General features: G+C 42.7%; 1 protein-coding gene across 2 annotated transcripts in view; it reads right to left on the bottom strand.

Moving 5' to 3' along the window:
* Positions 1 to 3,017: 3,017 nt before the first annotated feature.
* Positions 3,018 to 22,611, bottom strand: part of LOC102417483 (ribonuclease 4-like) — a 48,726-nt gene continuing 29,132 nt past the window's right edge. Inside the window, exons 1-2 of one of the 2 annotated variants that reach the window (XM_006087439.3) lie at positions 18,187 to 18,373; positions 3,018 to 3,685 (exon numbers count right to left, since the gene is read on the bottom strand). In XM_006087439.3, coding sequence (XP_006087501.1) covers positions 3,228 to 3,668 — 441 coding nt within the window. In that variant the 5' untranslated portion in view covers positions 3,669 to 3,685; positions 18,187 to 18,373 and the 3' untranslated portion in view covers positions 3,018 to 3,227. Of the gene's footprint in view, positions 3,686 to 18,186; positions 18,374 to 22,611 lie in introns of those variants that run through there. The other variant, XM_014454714.2, reaches the window with a different exon arrangement.

Below are 22,611 nucleotides of genomic sequence, written 5' to 3' on the forward strand. Positions count from 1 at the left end.
GCTTAAATGTACAACAGAAAACCATAAAAATTCTAGAAGAATCCAAAGGCAACAAAATCTCAGACATATGCCAAAGCAATTTCTTCACTGATAAAGCTCCTAGGGCACTTGAAACTAAAGAGAAAATGAACAAATGGGACTACATCAAAATAAAAAGCTTCTGCACAGCAAAAGAAACCATCAACAAAACAACAAGAAAACCCACTGCGTGGGAAAACATATTTGCCAACGTCATATCTGATAAGGGCCTAATCTCCAACATTTATAGGGAACTCATACAACTTAACAAAAAGAAGATAAACAATCCAATCAAAAAATGGGCAAAGGATCTAAATAGAAACCTTTCAAAAGAGGACATTCAGAAAGCCAAGAGACATTTGAAAACATGCTCAAAGTCACTAATCATACGAGAGATGCAAATCAAAACAACAATGAGGTACCATCTTACACCTGTCAGAATGGCCATCATCAACAAATCAACAAACGACAAGTGCTGGAGAGGATGTGGAGAAAAAGGAACACTTGTGCACTGCTGGTGGGAATGCAGACTGGTGCAGCCACTATGGAAGACAGTATGGAGTTTCCTCAAAAAGCTGGAAATGGAACTCCCATTTGACCCTGTGATCCCACTTCTAGGAATATATCCCAAGAAACCAGAAACACCAATCAGAAAGGATATATGCACCCATATGTTCATAGCAGCACAATTCACCATAGCTAAGATCTGGAAACAGCCTAAGTGTCCATCAGTAGATGAATGGATTAGAAAACGGTGGTACATCTACACGATGGAATACTATGCTGCTGTAAAAAAGAAGGAACTCTTACCATTTGCAACAGCATGGATGGATCTGGAGAGCATTATGCTAAGTGAAATAAGCCAGTCAATGAAGGAAAAATACCACATGATCTCACTCATTCATGGATAATAAAGACCATTACAAACTTTTGAACAATAATAGATACAGAGGCAGAGCTGCCTCAAACTGATTGTCAAACTGCAGTGGGAAGGCCAGAGAGGGCTGGGGGGCAGAAGGGAGGGGAGTAAGAGATCAACCGAAGGACTTGTATGCATACATATAAGCATAACTAATGGACATAAGACACTGGGGGGTAAGGGAGGGCAGGGATTTTCAAGGGCGGGGGGTGGGGGAAGGACACATATGTAATACCCTTTGTAATACTTATTATAATATTTTTTTTTAAAAAGAATAAAAAAGAATTTCATGAACTGATGAACAAAAATAGATCCATGCCCTAACTGGTTTGGCTCAGTGGATAGAGTGTCGGCCTAGGGACTGAAGGGTCCCAGGTTTGATTCCAGTCAAGGGCCTGTACCTTGGATGTGGGTACATCCCCAGCAGGGGGTGTGCAGGAGGCAGCTGATTGATGTTTCCTCTCATTGATGTTTCTAACACTCTATCCCTCTCCCTTCCTCTCTGTAAAAGATCAATAAAACATATTTAAAAAAATAGATTCAGAGACATGGAAGCATCAAACAGACTGTCAAACTACAGCAGGAAAGCAGGGGAGGTTTGGAGGGCGGTAAGAGATCAACTGAATGTCTTGTATGCATGCATAAAGGTTAACCAATGGACACAGATGCTGGTGGGGTGGGGAGGGCATGTGCGGGGGCGGAGGAGGGGAGGCTGGGGGGAGGTCAATGGGGCAAAAAGGAGACAACATTTGTACTACTATTGTAATACCTTAAACAATAAAAAAAGAAAGAAAAGAAAGGTTGAAAACAGTCCTAAATGGAGTCACTTTTGGTAAGCATGTGAGGTCACAGATATGTTAATTACCTTGATTGTAGTGATTCTTTCACAATGCATATTATACTGAATCAGGTTGCACACCTTAAATATAAACAATGTATATACGCTGTAATTCAAATATTTTCAGGTTAGTCCTTTCACACACAGGCACACACACAGAGATGCCCACACTCACACACAGTCTCACATACATACTTCCCTTCTTTAGCTTCTTCATACATCTCTGATCCCAAATTTGTTTCAAAATATTCAAAGGGAGAAGGGAGGGGTGTGAGAATTGTCTTTAGTAACTGATACAAATGTTTCTGTGTCATAATCATTGATCCAAAAGGCTTTTGTCATGGACCAGTTTATGACGGTATTAAAGTGTTGGTGCATGTTTATAAACTAGAAAAGAATTAAAAGAAGAAAAAAATCTCCACATACGAACCATAGCACCATCTTCACAGATCTGCATTTGAGTTCTTTATTACACAGAAAACATGAAAAAGTTTTCCAGTCAGGAAGAGTGAGTGAGTCTTAATGATCTAGTGCAAGCGTCCTCAAACTTTTTAAACAGGGGGCCAGTTCACTGTCCCTCAGACCGTTGGAGGGCCGGACTATAGTTTTAAAAAAAAACTATGAACAAATTCCTATGCACACTGCACATATCTTATTTTGAAGTAAAAAAACAAAACGGGAGCAAATACAATATTTGTATTTGCATGTGGCCCGCGGGGCTGTAGTTTGAGGACCCCTGATCTAGTGCATTGTTAATACTCCTACTTGCTACTGTGATTCAGAAGTTTGGGAAGAGAAAAAGAAAGTTCTGTATCTTAATCTTATTAGACCCAAACATAACAAAGTTGCCAAATTACACAGACAGAGCTCTCATTTTCCCAGTTTACATTTCCAATTTTTTAATGCTTCCCCCAACAGCTGACTGCTGGGAATACCAAAAAGCAGATACTTTCAAAACACTCCTTTGTGTTGAAGTAGAAAAAGTCCTGGATTAGTAGCCAGTTGAAATGGATTTTTTGCTTCAGCTTTTCCACTAACTGCAAGGTTGTTAGCAAATCTTTTAACTTTGGGCCCTATATGTAGCAACATCAGCATCACAAGGGTGCATGGTATTAAAATGAGATAACTGAGATGGAAGCACCTTAAATTACTTGCAATGGTATATCATCCATATAATGACTTAATTCCAGAGAATAGGATCTGAGAGGGTTAAGCTGACCAGTACTAAAAAAGGAAACAGAAGAGTTTGTAGAAAATTTTATTACAAGAAAGTTCAGTCCCATTATATGTCTCTATTTCCCTTTGATGCATTTAACAAAATGAATTATATAGAGAAAAGGGAGTCATAAGCAGAGGAGGCAGAGCCTGAGAGAGCTCAAATGCATTATTCATTGCTATTCAAGGAACAAGTAAAAGGTCAACCACAGGGCCATAACCCCTGCAGGGTAGCATCTAGCTGTCAAAGTGCACAGGCACCAGGGGGTTACCCTCACAGGCAATGACAACACGCCTAGTGCTGGCCCTGGCCCCATATCTGCAGTCGTAGGGCGAGTGACCTCCTGTAAGACTGCAGTCTGTGACTCTCACTACACCCGCATGACAGTTCATCCTGCCTTTCTTGCACCGGATATTGGGGGCGTTGCAGATGTTATTAATGGTCCCGATGTCTTCATGGATGAAGGTGTTGAATTTCTTGCAACCATCCAAAGTCATCCCTCTTTTTTGCATCATCGTGTTGCAGTACAAGTCGGTGCCACCTGGCCCTCTAGAGTCCACATGTTGCCGCTGGAATTTTTCATAGTTGCCCTGGTCATAGGAGGGCTGCACCAGCCATAGCCCCAGCAGGGTCAGCAGCGAGAGCAGAAGCAATGAAAGGGTCTTCTGGAGAGCCATCACTGCCTTGGAGGTGCCTGTAGAGAAACCAAGGGGAAGGAGAAAGGAAGGTAAGAAATGGGCACCAGAGAGAGGAGTTGAGAATGGCAAGTTGATATTTCCTCAACTCTACAGTCTACTCTTTCCTCCTCACTTCTCTGCTCACAACTTTTCTCATCACTGCTTCTCAAAGAGTAAAAAGTTTTCAAACATGATTTCTCTGAAAGCAAGAGCTTTTCTCTTATAGAGAGACGGTGCTGTAGTCAGTACAATGACTCAGGGTACAGACTGATGGGCTGGATGTCCAGGTGTATGTGTCCTGTATAGTCAGGGTGTGAAAAGGGAGAAATGACAGATCTAAATGAAACTAGAGTTGTCTGTCTCTTGAGGAAATTCTCTAGTTATGTGATCTTTGGAGAGTGTTTGGTTCCCTGGAGACTCTGATTCCCAAAAGTTTGGATAGACAGGATATGCCAATGAGAGTTTATGAACTTATTTTAAATCCTGAAATCTGGGAATTGAGGAAGGTGTGGAAAAAAGAATAGAGAAATGTTTAGTGTTAGCCTGTCCTCTGATGTGCCTATTCCTTTTTTAAATTAAAAAAAGCTTCAATTACAGTTGACATTTAATACTATATTAGTTTCAGGTGTACCACACAGTGATTACAGATTTATATATCTTACGAAGTGATCACCCCATAAGGTTAGCACCCATCTGACGCCATACATCATTATTACAATGCTATTGACTATATTCTCTATGCTGACTTGGCATCCCTGTGGCTATTTTTAAAATTGGCCATTTGTACTTCTTAATTCCTTCACTTTTTTCACCTGCTGGCATTCTTTTAATGGTATGAAAATCATGTCTTTTTGAAATCTTGCTAATCCTATAAAAAAACAAAGTAAAAAATGGAGTATCCAGCCAAAGTGCTCTGAAGATAGTAAATATTGGTTGAGTGAACTAATAAACAAAACCAGGGAACTAATGAACAAATGAAATGATATGTTTATAGGGAATGAAGGTGTTTCCCAGGCTTGTGGAATTGGCTGATAAAAGAAATTTAAAAAATAAATGTCAACAGCAATCTTCACAAGAGAGGACTTGGACTGTGACTTTTTCCCTTGCTGTTTCTATGCACAAACAAAAACTAGGCCTTGGTGATGTATTTCATTACCATGCATGTATTCTTTATGCTGTGTCTATCTTGTCAATAGCTATTGCTTGTTTTCTGTCGCCTCTAGTTGCAGAATTATGTTGTTGGCACTTTTGGCAGTGGAAAATAAACATATGCTTAATAGATTTTTAAAACAAGACAAAAACTGAACAAAAACCGTCAGAGCCACAACAAAGAAAGCATTGCCATATTGTGTCAGAACATTGCTTCTGTTGACCGAGGAAAGGAAGGGACCCAGACCTATCTGACTCTAAAATCAGTGCTTTATGAGCATCTTCTACTGCCTCTCTCTTTCCACTCCCCAAATATTCAGGATATTCAAGACATTTATGTTCAGAGTTGCTTCTCTTTAGCAACAGTTTAATTTAAGGGTTGAATAAGGTAAGAGTGAAAGGGTATTCCTCACCAACACTAACTAACTAGATCAGTGGTTCCCAAACTTATTTGGCCTACCGCCCCCTTTCCAGAAAAAATATTACTCAGTGCCCCCTGGAAATTAATTTTTTAAAAATTTTAATAGCAATTAACAGAAAGATATATGTATTAATGTTTCTACCTTTTTCGTAAAATATAGTAAAGAAAGGTGTAAATTAGAAACACTGAAGTTTGAAATTATGAAACTATTTATTGAACTCAGAATAGAAAGGTAATACATTATAGACATGATATTATTAGTTGTAAAGCGCATATAATTATTACAAAATAAATAAATAATACTCAACAATTATAGTCGCACTATTTGTTAGTTAGCTTTAACTTGCCACAATATCACAACAATCTAACTTAGAGTTATATTACGCCAGTAGCCAGTACGGCCGCTGCCGTTCCAGGCTTTGGCCTTGCGGTCAACCAATCGCACGAGTGGCAGTTGCCCGCAGCAATGCTGGTAGTGCTCACGTGTTTTGGAACGGCAATTCAGTGGCACCACGTGAACAGCAGCAGTGCGCGATTGCACGTACCTCAATGCAAGTGAGGGAGTATTTGGGAACCGAGCCAATGTCCAGTACGTTGTTCAAAGAAAAATTAAGCGTTATGAGCAGAATACATAAATCAATTTTTCTAAATCTTCTCTTCTTTCTTTTATGCTTTCACCACCCCCTTACAGTTATTCATCACCCCCAAATGCACCTGTGGCCATCACCGCCCCCCTGGATCCCTGCAGCGCCCACCAGGGGGCGGTAGCGCTCACTTTGGGAATCACTGAACTAGATGTTGCCACCTGATGGTCACTCCTGGGATTAGCATGAACTCATGAACTGTGAATCTCCTTGACCATGGCAATGAGGCAGGGCTGACTCACTGGAGCAGTGATTTTCAACCTTTTTCATCTCATGGCACACATAAACTAAATACAAAAATTCTGAGGTACACCAAAAAATATATTATTTGTCAATCTGACAAAATAAAGAGGTATAATTTTGATTCATTCACACCAGGCAGCTATTATGTTGGTTATCATTTTTTAATTTGACAATCTAAGGGAAAAGAGGTCAGTGCTCCTGACTAAATAGTCAGGTATTGCATTTTTTAAAAATTCTTGGGGCATACCAGTTGAAAATCACTGTACTAGAGCAAATAAAATTAATCTCTGACTCAACAGGAAGTGAGCAACCCAAAACAGAAAGAACAGTTTTTTTGAGGGTCATACAGGCCCATTTCTACATATGCAGTGCAAGGGCTGATAGTAGCTGAAGTCCTGGTTTGATGTTTATGGGTACCACATCAATAGATATGAGATATGAACTTAGGAAAAGAGAGAAGTGAACAGTTGTGGAAACAAGAGTAACAGGGAGAAATGATGTGGATTAACTCCTCATCCTTAGATTAATGGATAGAACTTCTGAAGGTACACTTAGCACATGGGTAATAGCTTCATCACAACAATGTACTTTGGGTTATTTTCCCCAAATCTAATCTTGCAAGGTTAATCTTGCACTTCTGATTTTGTCTGGTACGGTCTAACTTTTTCTCATCCTGCCTCTTTGTGTCCAAGATATGATTTAGAAGATAACTGGCTACAGAGAAGACCTAAACTATTCATGCAAGAGCAAACCCACAGTCTCAGCCACAATAGCCAACTGATTTAATAAGACATCAACAAATATTTGGCAACAGAAGTCCAATGTAGCCATCAATGGGTGTATCTCAAGATTCTAGCTACAACAGAAAATGAAATGATCCCCAAACCATCCCAACACATACTTTATGTCAAAACTTGTCCCAAAGGCTTTCTCCACTCTACCACATTGATTCTCAAGAAGAACTTCTTTTGATACTGTCATCCCAAAGAACTAGCCCTGCCACTTTAACTATATGATCTGGGGAAAATTACTTAACTTCTCTCAGCATTATTCCTCATTAGTAAGTGAGTATAATAATTCCTACATCTTAGGGATGTTATGAGGAATAAATGATAAAATCAATGTTAAATGATTATCATAATTCCAGGTACATGGTAAGTGCTCAGTAAGTGTTGGCAATGATCACTTTTGCAATTTCCATTTTTCTTGGTTTCCTTTGCTTCCTTCAATCTGGATAAAATAATGAATGACTACACCAATTTGTATATATTATTGCTCCCCTCTCCATTATTTTGTAGAGTACATGTATTCCTTCCAAATTAGAAGGCTGTTTTTATGTTGAAGTATCTCAACTACTACATTTTATACTGTGTCCTACAGAAAAATTTCCTTGGCACATTGAGTGGAATTTTCTCCCTTGAATATCACCATCTTCAAAGGGCTTGGGCATTTTGAGGTTTTGGTTTCTTTTCCCTGCAAAGTTAACAAAACACAGATGACCAGGACTTCAATTCCTCAAATGATTCACTTGAGATACAGACTGACTTGCCTGTCACATGACAATTCATTTTAAGCAGCTTTAGGTTGTGAGAGCACAAGAGACTGAGAGCAAAACCTCCTAGGATTGGCTACCCAGCTGCTAGTTCCATCAGCAGGTCAGCAAGCAGCCCCATCCCATTGCCATGTGATTTCCTAGGAAGCAGTCATTTGCCCTAACACCAGAACAGAGAATGCAATGATAATACTCTAAGCAGATTTTTGGAGAAGATATGAGTTTTCACAGCTATGGCACACTCAATATAATAATGGTGCATATTTGTGGCCTGCCCTATCAAGGCCTTGAGTAGGTCAATGATCTCTATGGAAGTAATCTTGCATCATATCAGGGTGAAAGTACTGGTTGGAGAACCTGAGAAAAGGGTCCAAATATTCTGCCAAAATCTGAACCTTTCTCACTTCCTAAGGGATTTCTGAGATTTTACAATAAAGCAAATTTTCTATTAAGAGATTTGGAAAACTCTTCTTCCTAAGTTCTTAGGAAATGATAGTGATATCAAGTTTGAAATAGGTTAACTCAAAGAAGAAAGATTAATGTGCTGAGTGTGCACCAGTAATTTACTTCTCCATTTCTTCCTGCATAACTTTAAATACTTTCAGTGAGACTGGGCTCTCCCTGGTGGCACTGGACACTGATCTATAACCTGGGTATTGAAGAAGCAAGGCTTTTGGCCCATTTCAGGGCATGTAGGCAGCAGGAGAGGGCACCATTGTGAATACTGTAACCACTACATTCATATATTCACAAGACAGCAAAACTAGTGATTCATAACTTTAATTTATTAACAACTACTTTATAAATTATAAATAAAATATTCAGGCACCTGTTGATAGAAATTAGGTAAGGGGAAGTTAACCATTAAATCTGTGAATTGATTAGTATATTATGTAATAAAGAGCTAATATGCTAATTAGACCTACCGGAATGACCAGTGGGTGGGGAGTGGGGCTGTGAGGCAGCCAGGGCTATGAGGGCCTACACTTGCATACATTCAAGAATCAGGCCTCTGGTATTTTATAAAGAGAGTGTCTGTTTACCTAAGATGTGTTTACTTGAAAACAAATCTAGATGAAGAATAAGTGATAAGCTTGGAATTTTCTATAAATTCCCAAAGATCTCACTGTTTCCTGACATCTGTTAATAAAGTAAAAGATTCAAGAGAAAATCATGGAAAGTTAACTTTATATGAAACTAGAGGCCTGGTGGACGAAATTCGTGCACAGGGTGTGTGTGTCTCAGCCTGGCCTGCACCCTCTCCAATCTGGGACCCCTCAGGGGATGTCCGACTGCCAATGTCCCTGTGGGATAGGGCCTAAACCAGCAGTCGGACATCCCTCTTGCAATCCGGGACTGCTGGCTCCTAACCACTTGCCTGCCTACCAGCTTGATTACTGCCTAACTGCTGGCCTGACAGCCCCCAACTGCCCTCCCCTGCTGGCCTAATCACCCCTAACCGCCTTTGCCTTGGCACCCACCATCGTGGCTTTGTCCAGAAGTCGGACGGTAGGAAGATGTCCAGTCTCCCAGTCTAATTAGCATATTACCCTTTTATTAGTATAGATAACCATGAGAATACCATGGGAGCAGTCTAGTCAAAGCAACTCAAAATTACCTCCTGCCTAAGACAAGAGGTGGATACCAGGAGTGAATTTTGGTATTCATGCAGGAGTGTGTGTGTGTGTGTGTGTGTGTGTGTGTGTGTTGTATGTGTTGGAAAGAGAAAGAGAGAGAGAGAAACAGAGGGGAAAGAGAAAGTTTAAGAGAGAGGTAGATAGAAAGTTTAATTAATCTGTTGGTATTTAGTTCTAAACACTACTCCTTTTAGTTTAACTTTTGTAAAAGTAATATTGGCTTATTTGAAAGCAAGAACAATTTGCCTCTCATGAAAATTTTGCTTAGCAGCCATGAGCCCTGGAATTTCCCAGCTCTCTCTGTAAGATGAATTTACATCCATCCTCCCACTCACGGGAAGGGAAAGTCTACCTCCCTAATGACTGAGAAGGCACTAACTGATAGGGAAAAGGACATTTGTATTCCATGCCATCCTCTCTGGGGGAGCTGAGTAGAGAAAATGGGAAAAAATCAATAGGCCTAGAATTGATGTAAAGAGTTTGATTCTTACTGATTTCAGAGACATTTTTATTTATTAACATACTAGAGGCCCGGTGCACAAAAATTGGTGCACTCAGAGGGGAGAGGGGGGTCCCTCAGCCCGGCCTGTGCCCTCTCGCAGTCTGGGACCCCTCAGGGGATGACCACCTGCTGGCTTAGGCCCACTTCCCGGGGGGATTGGGCCTAAGATGGCAATCAGACATCCCTCTGGCAACCTGGCAGCCCTCGGGGGATGTCCACTTGCCAGCGGGGAGCAAGCCTAAACTGCAGTCGGACATCCTTAGCGCTGCTGAGGAGGCAGGAGAGGCTCCCACCACCACCGCTGTACTGGCAGCCATCAGCCTGGCTTGTGGCTGAGCAGAGCTCCTCCCTGTGAGAGCGCCCTGACCATGAGAGGGCAGTTTCTGGATTGAGCGTCTGCCCCTGGTGGTCAGTGTGTGTAATAGTGACCAGTCACTCCCAGTCCTTCTGCTGTTAGGGTCAGTTTGCACATTAACCTGTTCCTATATAGGATAGAGGCCTAGTGCACGGGTGGGGGCCGGCTGGTTTGCCCTGAAGGGTGTCTTGGATCAGGGTGGGGGTCCTGCTTGGGTGCCTGGCCAGCCTGGATGAGGGGATGATGGCTGTTTGCAGCTGGTCACACCCCCTTCAGGGTGGGGGTCCCCACTGGGGTGCCTGGCCAGTCTGGGTGAGGGGCTGAGGGCCTTCTGCAGGCTGGCGGGTGACTAAAGCTCCCAACCTCTCCTTTTTTTCTTTTTCTTTTTTTATTCTGGGATTTATTTACCTTCTATAGAGCTGAGAGCCAGCTTTAGCTCTGAGGGTCGGCTCCAGCTCTGAGACCTCGGCTGCTGAAAGCAGGTATCTGGGCTTTGTTTAGCTTCTATAATTGAAACACTGTTGCAACTCCAGCTCTGAGGCCCAGCTGGCTGAAAGCAGGTTTCTGGGGTTTGTTTAGCTTCTATAATTGCAACATTGTTTCTTAGACTGCAGCTCAGAGCTGGGCGGCGCCAGGTGGGGAACCATGTCTTCCTCCATCACTAGAGCAAGCAAGCCTCCTGTTCGCTTCAGCTGCCTGGCTGCCAGCCGCCATCTTGGTTGGCAGTTAATTTGCATATCGCCCTGATTAGCCAATGGGAAGCATGTCGGAGGTACGGTTAATTACCATGTTTGTCTATTATTAGATAGGACTAGAGGCCTAGTGCACAAAAATCATGCACTCGTGCGGGGGGTTCCCTCAGCCAGGTCTGCACCCTCTCACAGCCTGGGAGACCTTGGGGGATGTCTGACTGCTGGCTTAGGCCCGCTTCCCAGGAGAGAAATTCACCTTTTTTCCTGGGAATGACTAGATCCACTATTTACCAATTGGAGTAGATTAAAGATTTATTGTGGGAGGCAATTTTTATATTGATAAGCATGGCCCTTTGTCCCAAAGCTGCCCTTTTTCTGATGTTCCTGGTTCTTACTCTTACCCATGACAAAACAAAGGTTTCAGTGTTCACATACATGATCTGGATCCAGAAGACATTGTTTCTGATCTATGGGCCAACTCCAAGAACTGCTTTGGAAAAACCCCACAGAGTAAATGTGGTCTCCCAGCAGAATGCTGTTCCCCTGCCCTATTTACCCACATAATTCGGTTTCATGAAAAGCTGCCATGCTAATAAGTAGGTTATTCATAGATTTCACAGAACCAGGAAAGCAATTCAAGAGAAGAATATGTGCCGAAACTGGTTTGGCTCAGTGGATAGAGCGTCGGCCTGAGGACTGAAAGGTCTCAGGTTTGATTCCGGTCAAGGGCATGTACCTGGGTTGCAGGCACATCCCCAATAGAAGATGTGCAGGAGGCAGCTGATCGATGTTTTTCTCCCATCAATGTTTCTAACTCTCTATCTCTCTCCCTTCCTCTCTGTAAAAAATCAATAAAATATATATATATATAAAGAGAAGGATATGTGACAGCTGTTAGTACCCACTGCCCTTGACCTCAACCTCCCAGCTACTAACCCTCAGAAATATTCTAGCCATATTTCCTGGGCTTCTCCTTACTTTCATCCTCAACTGTTCACAAGAGACTAATCAGGAGCCCCCAATATTCTATTCCTTGTAGCACCGCTGCAAAAATGATTATCTACACTGATAACCAACACTTCTTTAATGGTTAATTGATCTCATTGTCTCTCCATTTGATAGAGCCCCTTGAGAGAAGAATAACTGTCTTATCATCTTTACAGTCTTAGTTTCTAAAACAGTGGCTGACACCTAGGCCCCAAGGGCTTTTTATCATTTTCCTGGTGTAAAAATGAATTCTCTGATCTCACTTTAAGAACCCCAACCATGCAAATTCTCCTGGTTTCTCTCAAGGCTCACCAGCACAGTTGGATTTGGTAGTGGTTACCAAACAAGGCAGGTAGAGTAGAAAGGCTTCCAAGAGTCCTAGGGAGCTCTGCTTCTAGCTTACTGATAAACCCTTAAAACTCACGGATATGCCTTCACTTTGGAGGTATTGGTCCCTGTTCCAAAGCTCTCTCTCCTAGGAGAGATTAACTCTTTAAACAGCTCTCAGTGGGTTACACATGCTTGGGCAGGTACTCTAAAGCCTATCTTAAGAACAGTTTTGGAAACTGGAAGGGCCTGAGGACTTAAGGAGGAAGAAAAGTGGATGAGGTAGTTTAATAAAGAAAACTAGGGCAATTCCCTAGCAAGCAGAATGAGGAAAACAGACACAAAATATTTAAACAAGGGGCCAAGCAATCAGCAGCTAGCTAATAAATCATAAGACTCTATCTTCCCTAACCAAGGACACGTAGGAGCAGGTGTCCTTGGTTAGGGAAGGACACCTAACCAACCAGCAAGTGAGTAGTTAAAATCACCCTAGTCAGGGAGACAGATAACAGAGACCCAGTGGTGCCATTAGTGCCAAACCCAAGAACGAATGAGGTCTGGGGAATAAATAACAAAAAACCCAATAGAGCCAGACAAATCCAAGATAGAGATAAAATATATGAAAAATATATTCATATATATTTAAAATGTTCTGCCAGCTTGAACTTGAAAGTTATTTTCCTTTTTCTAAAATATTTGTCTATGTCTCTTCTCCAAAGTTGATGTCTTTTAGGAGCAAAGAGAGGTAACAGGATATGGGGTCTATAGAGTGGGGCCTCTACTGACACCTAGCAGCATGCCCAAATCCTCACTTTCCTCTTGTGGGCAGACAAGCTATTTGAGAGTGGGACCTACTTTTGAATTAATCAGATGTCACTCTTTGAGAGAATGATCTCAAACCCTGCTATAAGCTCTTTTGATACATAAGCATGTTAAAAGACATGACTAAAAAGCTGATGACTACTGTATTTTTCCATGTATAAGACACCCTCTTGTGTAAGATGCCCCACTTTTCCAAACCCAAATTAAGAAATCAATATTTTAAATATAAAACAGAACACATTTTTATTTATTTATCTTTTTATTTTTTGACATCTTCATGGGCTCAGAACGCTCTGGTCCCTGTTGCATCTGCACACTCTGCACATTCACCTCCAATCACGGCATCAGCTGATGTCAGTAACAATAAGGCTGTGATTGGAGGAAGCCTGTTTGACAAGGAATGGGCAGCTACCCACCCACCTGGTTCCCTCATTGTCTGACTTCCGTGTATAAGACGCCCAGCGATTTCCAGTCTAACAATTTTAGGGGGGAAAAAATAGTGGCTTATACATGAAAAAATATGGTATTCTGATTGACCTTCACTAAAATTCCTGTCTACAGAAAACACATAAAATCCTCAAGATGAAGAACCCAGTGAATGCTCTCCCTTGAGCACACCCTTGCCTCCCTTTCCTCAGGCACATAATTTTACTTTCTTCCTCCTATACTCCCAGGGCCCTCCTCTTCTTTAACTTTTCAGAGAGCCAAAACAGTCCCTGCTTGGCTAGCTTCTGTCACTGAGAAGGCAAGCCAATAGCAGATAACCCTCCCCTTACTTGCTCCACCATAACCACACCCTTGGCTTCTGTAATCTGGCTTGCTTCTTGCATCAGCCAACCTCCCAAACTGCCACGTGTGTGGAAAGACCCCTGAGTACATAAGCTTATAGTGTATAAAAGAAGGTCAGAACCCAGATGCGGGGCTCAGCCTCTGGAGGGGACTCTGCTGAGCCAGCGTCAGTGCGAATAAAACAGTTCTTTTCTGAACCTCCAAGTGCCTATGGTTTGTCGCTTCCCACCAGCCTGATATCTGCCATAACAAGATTTTTCCTTCTCAGTGTTCTGGCAGCCCAGCCTAGGCTCACTTCTTTCCTTTTCTTCTTCTTCTTTTTTTAGGCTCAATTTGTTTTGTTTTGTTTTATTTTAGGCTCACTTTGTTGCTGTGACTTCCTTTCCTGAGTTTAGCAGCCCAGCCTAGGCTCACATCTGTTGCTGTGACTTCCTTTTCTGAGTTTACACAACCCAGTCTAGGGTCACTTCTGTTACTGTGACCTTGCTTCTTCTACCCAAGGCTCTTCCTTTGTGTCACTGTCCTAACCTTTAATAAACATACTCTCAAAATCAGCTGGGCTTGTGACTTGAATTCTTTCCTGCATGAAGTCAAAACCTACACATCCCAGACCTGCTGGCCCAGTCCTGTCCCTTTCTGGTGACATGGGCAGCATGGAGAACCCAAAAAGGACAAACTATCCCTGCCTTTCAGTTGTGTTGGGACACAGTCCTGCCTGAGCTTCACTCCCACTGCCCCCCTCCCCCAATTCATCCCCCACCTCCTCAGTCCTCTCCCTGCTTGCCTGCTTCCCCAACCATATCCTGAGCTAAAAGGAAAGAAGTTGGGGATAGTGAGAAGAGGACCAAGCCAGCTGCCATAAACAGCTTTCCCTCAGTACTTGGTTCCTCAGGGTTACTGAAACCTCTGGAGAGGAAGGGGCAGGCAAGGCCTCTGACCAGAACATATTTGTTCTGCCAAACACCAAAGTTCAATGTCTTTTAGCAGCAAAGAGAGATAACAGGATATGGGGTCCTTAGAGTGGGGCCTCTACTGGCACCTAGCAGAGTGCCCAAATCCTTACATTCCTTTTGTGGGCAGACAAGCTATTTGGGAGTGGGACCTACTTTAAATTAATCACATATCACTTTTTAAAGAGACACTGAGAAGTGAGTTGTAAAAAGTTATCAACCAGTCACTTGTTAGGGAAGATGGCTGCCAGGCCCATTCCAACACCCTGATTGCCTCAGCAGTCCCAGGAGACTGAGGCAGCAGCCACTTCCCACAGCCTTTGGGGACAAGACGACTTGACCAACACAACCCTTCTCTGATGAATCGCCTAACAACAGAGACAAGGGACTCCACTCCAATGTGAATGTGTTCACACACAAACAGTCCCATGGCCTGAAACACCAGTTCCAGCCCAGCTCACACAGACAGATCAGCCTCTGGGTTTAGTTTGGCAGTGATGGCGGGGAGCAGCCTCTAGCCTCTGAACACAACCACATCCCTTCTCTGCCTCTAGGAAAGGGGTGGGCAACCCCTGGCACGCGTGCCAAACATGGCACGCCAGAAACTTTTGCTGGCACGTGAAACCCTCTCTTATAATCTTCTATTTACAATTGTGAATCTTTGTTCTCAGTGATGAATTTTGTTAAGTCTCCTAATAGGAGTAGCCTGACAGATGAAAGTAGTAGCTCGTACATATCTCTGAAGGTCACAAAATATAAACCTGATGTAAAATCTCTGTCATCAGTGATGTAGCAGCAAAAGTCCCACTGATAATATCAAACGGAGTCATAAAGTTTTCTGTCGGACTATCAGTGTTCATGTATACATTAAAAATAAATGTATTTTTCATCATCATATACTGTGTTTTTGTCGCTCGAATGAATTATATTATTTCTTCAAGGTTCTTCACATACGTACACCTTAAGAGATACCAAGTAGGCATAACATGTTCTCAAAAAATTAGGGTTGGCATGCAGAAGAATTTTGAGTCAGAGATTTTGCTGGTTTTGGCACGCACTTACAAAAAGGTTGCCCTCCCCTGCTCTAGGATTTCACTGAATAACCTTGGGGAAATTCACAACCTGCCTACACAGTTGACAGTGCAGTCAAGTGAATGGTGAATGGTTGCTTTCATTCTAATTGTTTTATTTTCAGCTTGGCACAATGAGGTTATGAGGAAACAGAAAATTAGATTTTTTGACAAAAACGTTTTACAATTTTATTAAAGTGCATCTAAGTGCTTATCCATTTGCATTTCAAAATATAACAAGAAATTATAGTCTATAATTAATAAAAACTATATCTTTGCCAGTGATTGTAATAAATGTGAAACAATTGCCAATAGAAAAATACACTCATATATTTAAAAATGTTCTGACAGCTTGAACTTGAAAGCTATTCTCCTTTTTCTTAAATGTTTTTCTATGTCTCTTCTTCAAGCCAATAGTTTCCCTGCACAGACAGGGGAAGCTTGGGTTGTCCTAAGGACTCTAGTGCAGGTGCACTTTCCCCCTTTATACAGAGTACACATGTTTAATTCTGTCCTAAAAACTAATTGTAAAATTTTTTTGATGGAGGAAGGAGGTTAATCTCCACATTTCTTTATAACTCTTACATAGTTTTGGTCTATATGCATGAAACTTACTTAAGAAGAGAAGTAATAGTTAAAAGCAGATGAAGCTCATGTGAAAAGAAGGATCATGCCTCCACTTCCAGGAAGGGGAGATAATTCTGATAGAGGGAGAATGGGGCACAGGCCTGCTGACATGGCTCTATTTCCAAACAGACAAACAGTAAATACTCACTTTTCAACAAACTCTGGGCTTTATGCCCATTCTCTCATTCCCAAATATTTTAAGGCATTCTTCTGAGAATAACTATTTACAGAGTTTGCTTTTTGCTCAAATATAGTATAATGGACACTCCTAAAGAGGGGTTTTTCCAGCCTGCTTTGGTCCACTTTCTTAGCCATCTACTTTCATTTGTGAATCACACTGGTAAATGCTTCAAGCAATACCTTGACCAGCCTCTTACCTCTGCCTGTTTATAACCTGACATCTGCACTTCTGACAAAAGCCAGAGCCCTTCCTCTTTTCCTGGAGTGGCTTTTCCTATCCTCTTTGCCAAATGATAGTTTTCTCCTCATTACTGGAATACCTTTATTTTCTATGAGTCCTGTTACAATACCTGGCCACTCCGTGCAGTCATAGAATAAGAGAGAGAGGGACCTCAGAGACCATTGTGTTAAATCCTCATTTTACAGATGAGGAAGCTGAGGGACAGAGAAAGTCAACATGTGTGGCCCAAGGAACATCTAGGGTTCCTAAGTAGAAGCTTTCCAATGCACAACACAGCTTTCAGTTTCTAACTAGTAATTTCTAGAAAATCAAGATGTTGTTTAAAGGTGCCTGTGAAAGTGGCTGTTTAAGGGAAAACTACTTTGAGTATTTCCCTGAATTCAAAAAATATATTACTTTATCTGTAAAAAAATAAAGTTGCTTGAAATAAGTGTAACACAATTATCATTCTGCACTAACTAACTAGTTAGTAGCCTTGTAGTTTAAGTATCTCTATGAATACCTGAGGCTGCTTCTGGGAAGTTGGCTACCTGCTATTCAGATAATTAATCACTTGGGTTTCTAGTGATTACATTTATGACTTGACTATAAGGTTCTTAATGACGCAAAGGGAGGGTCTTGGCTAAGTTAAGATTTCCCTAGCCCCCACAATGGTGCTGAGACTGCTTTTACTGTCCTTTAGACACAAAGATGTCATGTCATGCCCACGTGCTGTTGTCTGTGGGTGTGCTGTGTCTGAGTAAGAAGGCTGAGGATCCTGATGTTGCAGTAAGAAAGCTTAAAGAGGAGGCTGCTGGCAGTGCCTCCAAGAATTTCAGGCACTGACTGTGGGTGGGTTAAGGGTGAGGAGACAGAGGTGAGCAAACAGAAAATGAAAGCATCAAATGGCATTTCCACTTGCAAGAACTGAACAAGTTCTGCGTCATAAATCTGGCGATCAACCTAGTAGCAAGTAAAGAATCCTTGGTTTGAGCAAGCAGGGCCCTTTCTGGGCCGTCCAGGCAGTGGTCCCTTGGAATTGTACCTTCTAGGCTACAGGCATTCGCACTGCCATCTCTGTCCCGCTGCGGAAAGTAAACATGGGGCGGGAATGTAGCACCGCTAACTTTACAAAACTGCATTTTTGCCTCCTTCCCATTCCTCAGCTCCCAGTCTGGTCCCACAAACTCCCGAATTACCTCCTCTAAGAAGGGACTACCCTGGCCAAAGTGCCCCTGGTAAAGTTAGGACACGAAGCAGGAGGAGGAACAGAAATGTGAACCCATCTTGGCCTGGGAACAAAGTTGCAGAAAAGGGCAGGGCTTAGAAAGAGAAGTTTTTTTTTTCTCACCCGCTTCTTCCTCCTTTGTAAGAAAAGGGGGAGCTGGTAGAAAACGCGAAGATGCTGTTTGACTCCTGCTTTGGATCTGCGCGGGGTCCGCGTGCGTGTGTGTACATTAAGGGATTGGGGTGCTGAGTGTAGGGGAGTCCAGGCCGTGGAGGTCTTGGGTAGTTGGTACCACTCCCAGTTTCTCTGAGAAAACAAGCCTCCGGCCCCGCCTCTGGAGGTGGCGCCACAGCAACCCCCGCCCCAGGCGCAGTGGAAGAGTCCCTGCCCAGCCCTCTAGCGACCCTGGAGATCTGCACTGGAGAATCAGGGTCAGTGAAGAAGTGGCCAGCTTGGACTGCAGGATTCGGGACACCCGCCCTGCCTGCAGAAGCCCGAAGGGTCAGGGGCTGCTGCTCCCAGGAGCAAGGAGGCCTCCAGAACCCAGGAAGCCAGGCAATTTCGTCTCCAATTCAAGTCATCAGCCTGCTTCCGCTTCGCGTTAGTTCAGTGCTAGTCTCTTTTGCAGAACAGTTTGGCACAGAACTTTGGCAGGAAACAGAACTTTTCACAGAAGCTCCTAAAGGGGGAAAATCAAATTTGAAAAGCTGGGGTTAGTCTGGGATTTGAACCCAAAGCAAGAATTAAAGTACCCAAATAAGCATCTGTCTACACTTAGGTTCTCGATGGACCCATCTATAGGTATTGATCCCAAGCCCACTTCCCAGTAAACTTCCTGAATGCAAATGTTTGTCTCAGTGACTGTTTGCCAGGGAACCTGACTTATGACACAAGAATATAGATGCAGACCTAGCTGGTTTGCCTCAGTGGATAGAGTGTCAGCTGTGGACTGAAGGGTCCCGGGTTTGATTCTGGTCAAGGGCACATTCCGGGGTTGCAGTTTCGATCCCTAATAGGGGGCACGCAGGAGGCAGCCCATCAATGATTCTCTCATCATTGATGTTTCTCTCTCTCCCTCTCCCTTCCTTTCTGAAATCAATAAAAATGTATTTTTAAAAAGAATATAAATGCAAATGTTTTGTTGTTTTAATTCTCACCTGAGGACAGGTTTTATTGATTTTTAAAGAGAGAGAGAAACATCGATGTGAACGAGAAACATCCATTGGCTGACTCCTGTACTTGTCCCACCTGAGGAGTGGAACCCTCAACCTAGGTATGTGCCCTGACTGGGAATCCAACCCATGACCTTTTGGTGTGTGGGACGACGCTCCAACCAACAGCTACCTGGTCAGGGCTGGATGTTTTTTGTTTGTTTGTTTTTTCAATATGTTTTTATTGTTTTTAGAGAGAGTGGAGGGACAGAGAGATAGAAACATCTCTTGGCTGCCTCCTGCATGTCCCCCACAGGAATCCAGCCTGCAACACAGGCATGTGCCCTGAACAGGATCAAACCACGACCTCTTGGTTCATGTGTCCACATTCAACCTCTGAGCCACACCGGCAGGGCTAGATGGGTTTTTATTTTAGAATGCATACATGTAAAAAGTTGTAAATGTTATGAATATCCAACAAAAGGGAATTTATTTGATGGATTATGCTACATCCCTAACAAGAAATACTACAGAGCCATTCAGAGTAATATTGATATTTTTTGACTTGGAATAAATGTGTTTGCCAAGGTTGAGAACCACTGGCCTGGAGGCTAACTGGGATTCTAAGTGTCTTAATTAGCCTCATTATCTCACCAACAGAGAGGCAAGGTGTTTTCCAATAGGGTGGGTCAACTGTCTTCCCTCCAGGCAAGGCTGCCTTTATAGCAAATGTCTGCATGAGAGAGATGACCTCTGCAGCATTAAGAAATGACTCAGTGCAGGAAACTGGGGTGTCTGCCTTCTGAGCACTAACCTCAGAGCCCCCAATCCTAGCTTCTGCTCACACACTCTAGTCCACTCTGCCCTCCCTCTGTCAGACTACAAGGTGAGTGGCTCCATAGGGAATTTTGTGCCTTGGTCTTTTGAGAGGGTGCCTGAATTTCCAGCCATTTCTCCCTGGCAGACAGCAACCCCACTGATTTTTACAGCCAGATGTTATGTGGTACCCTTCTCAGTTCCAGTGCTCTCTGCTGGAAGGCCAGCTTGGGGATTAGACCCCAGAGTTCTCACTGGGAACTGCCCACAGCTGAGATATCGCTCCAAAACTTCAGTTGCTTCCCAGCCAGCCCTTTGGTGACTTTGCCCCTCTTACCAGTCTCTACCCAATCTCCACTTTTGGTGTTCCTTGATAATTTTTCAGAACTCACTTATTCAGTGTCTCTTTAACCCTTTATATGCTATAAGAATCTACAGACACTTTAAAAATCATTTTTCATGAGAATTTTCAACTGAAAATATTCAAGTACACCAAAATTGTAATATATTTATTTTTATAATATTTGTTGCAAATTTATTTTTAAATTAAATTAAAATATCATGGCATATGAGGATGGTTTCCCATTTGGACATGTGGCAGTTAACTGGTTAAAAAAGTGATATGTGATTGATTTAAAATAAGTTCCACTCTCAAATAGCTTGTCTGCCCACAAAGGACAGTGAGGATTTGGGCACTCCGCTAGATGCCAGTAGAGGCCCCACTCTATGGACCCCATATTCTGTTCCTCTCTTTGCCCCTAAAAGACATTGAACTTTGGTGTTTGGCAGAACAAATGTTCTGGGCAGAGACATGCCTGTCCCTTCCTCTCCAGAGCCTTCATAACTCTGAGGCACCAAGTACTGAGGGAAAGCTGTTTGTAGCAGTTTCCTTTGTCCTCTTCTCATTACCTTCAACTTTTCTCTGTTTAGCCCAGGATTTGGTTGGGGAAGCAGGCAAGCAGGGAGAGAACAGGGGTGGGGGCAGAAGTGAAGCTCAGGCAGGACTGTATCCCAAAACAACTGAAAATAAGGTGAAGTTTGTCTTTTTGGGTTCTCCATGCTGCCCATGTCACCAGTAAGGGATAGGACTGGGCCTATGCAGGCTTGCCCAGGCAAGGTCTGGGATTTGTGGGTTTTTTACTTCATGCAGGAAATAATTGAAGACACAAGCCCATCTGATTTTGCAACTATGTTTAATAAAGGTTGGTACAGTAAAAATAAAGAAGAACTTAGGATAGAAGAAGCAAGATGACAGTAAAAGAAGTGACTCTAGATTGGGCTGCCTAGACTCAAAAAAGGAAGTAATAGTAACAGAAGTGAGCCTGGGCTGGGCTGCTAGATCACCGAGAAGTAAAAGTCTGAGTGACAAAAGTGAGCCATGTGGGAACTGCTTTTGTCTGATGGAAGAATTAGGCAAAAGAAGGGTCCTCATGGCTTAGAAGAAAGTATTATTACACACCGGAGGAAAGGGAGGAAAGGGTGGGCTCAGGAGAGAACATGCACTTCGTCCTTTTTCTTGAGGATTTTATGTGTTTTCTGTAGACGGGAATTTTGGGGAGGCCTCAATCAGATTATTCATTACCTTTTTAGGTGTGTACTTTAACATGCTTAGGTATCAAATAAGAATATAGTGGGGTTTGGGATCATTCTCTGATTATCTTTATCTCTATCTTGGATTTGTCTGGCTCCAACTAATTTTTTGTTTGTTATTTATTCCCCGACTTCATTGGTTCTTGGATTTAGTTGGCACTAATGGCACTGCAGGGTCTCTGTTAATTTGTCTACCTGACTAGGGTGATTTAAGCTACTCACTCTCTGGTTGGGGAGTAGAGCTGTAAACCACTTGTTCCTAAGTGTCCTCCATTATGGAAGACTAGAGGCCCCAGAGCACGAAAATTTGTGCAAGAGTAGGCCTTCCGCCCTAACCAGTTTGGCTCAGTGGATAGAGCATCATCCTGTGGACTCAAGGGTCCCAGGTTCGATTCCAGTCAAGGGTATGTACCTTGGTTGTGAGTACATTCCCAGTAGGGAGTGTGCAGGAGGCAGCTGATCGATGTTTCTCTCTCATCGATGTTTCTAACTCTCTATCCCTCTCCCTTCCTCTCTGTAAAAAATCAATAAAATATATTAAAATAAAAATAAAAATAAAGAGTAGGCCTTCTTTCCCCCAGCTGTAGGCACCGGCTTCCCTCTGGCACCTGCGACCGGGCTCCTTCCCTCTGGCCGCTGGCAGGCACCGGGACCCGGGCAGCTTCGCTTTGGCCCAGCTTCATCAGGAAGGAAGTCCGGTCTAATTAGCATATTACCCTTTTATTATTGTAGATAGGGTCTTATGATTTATTGGCTGGCTGTTGATTGCTTGGTCCTTTGTTTAAATATTTTGTCTCCTTTTTTCTCATTTCACTTGCCAGAGAATTTCCTTAGTTTTTATTAACCTGCCTCATCCACTTTTCTTCCCCCTGAAATCCTCAGGCCCTTCCAGTTACCAAAACTGTTGCAAAGATAGGTTCTATAGCACCTGCCCAAGCATGTGTAACCCGCTGACAGCTCTTTAAATAGTTCATCTCTCCTAGGAGAAAGT

This window comes from Myotis lucifugus, unplaced genomic scaffold, assembly GCF_000147115.1.
Source record: "Myotis lucifugus unplaced genomic scaffold, Myoluc2.0 scaffold_38, whole genome shotgun sequence".
Classification (NCBI taxonomy): domain Eukaryota; kingdom Metazoa; phylum Chordata; class Mammalia; order Chiroptera; family Vespertilionidae; genus Myotis; species Myotis lucifugus.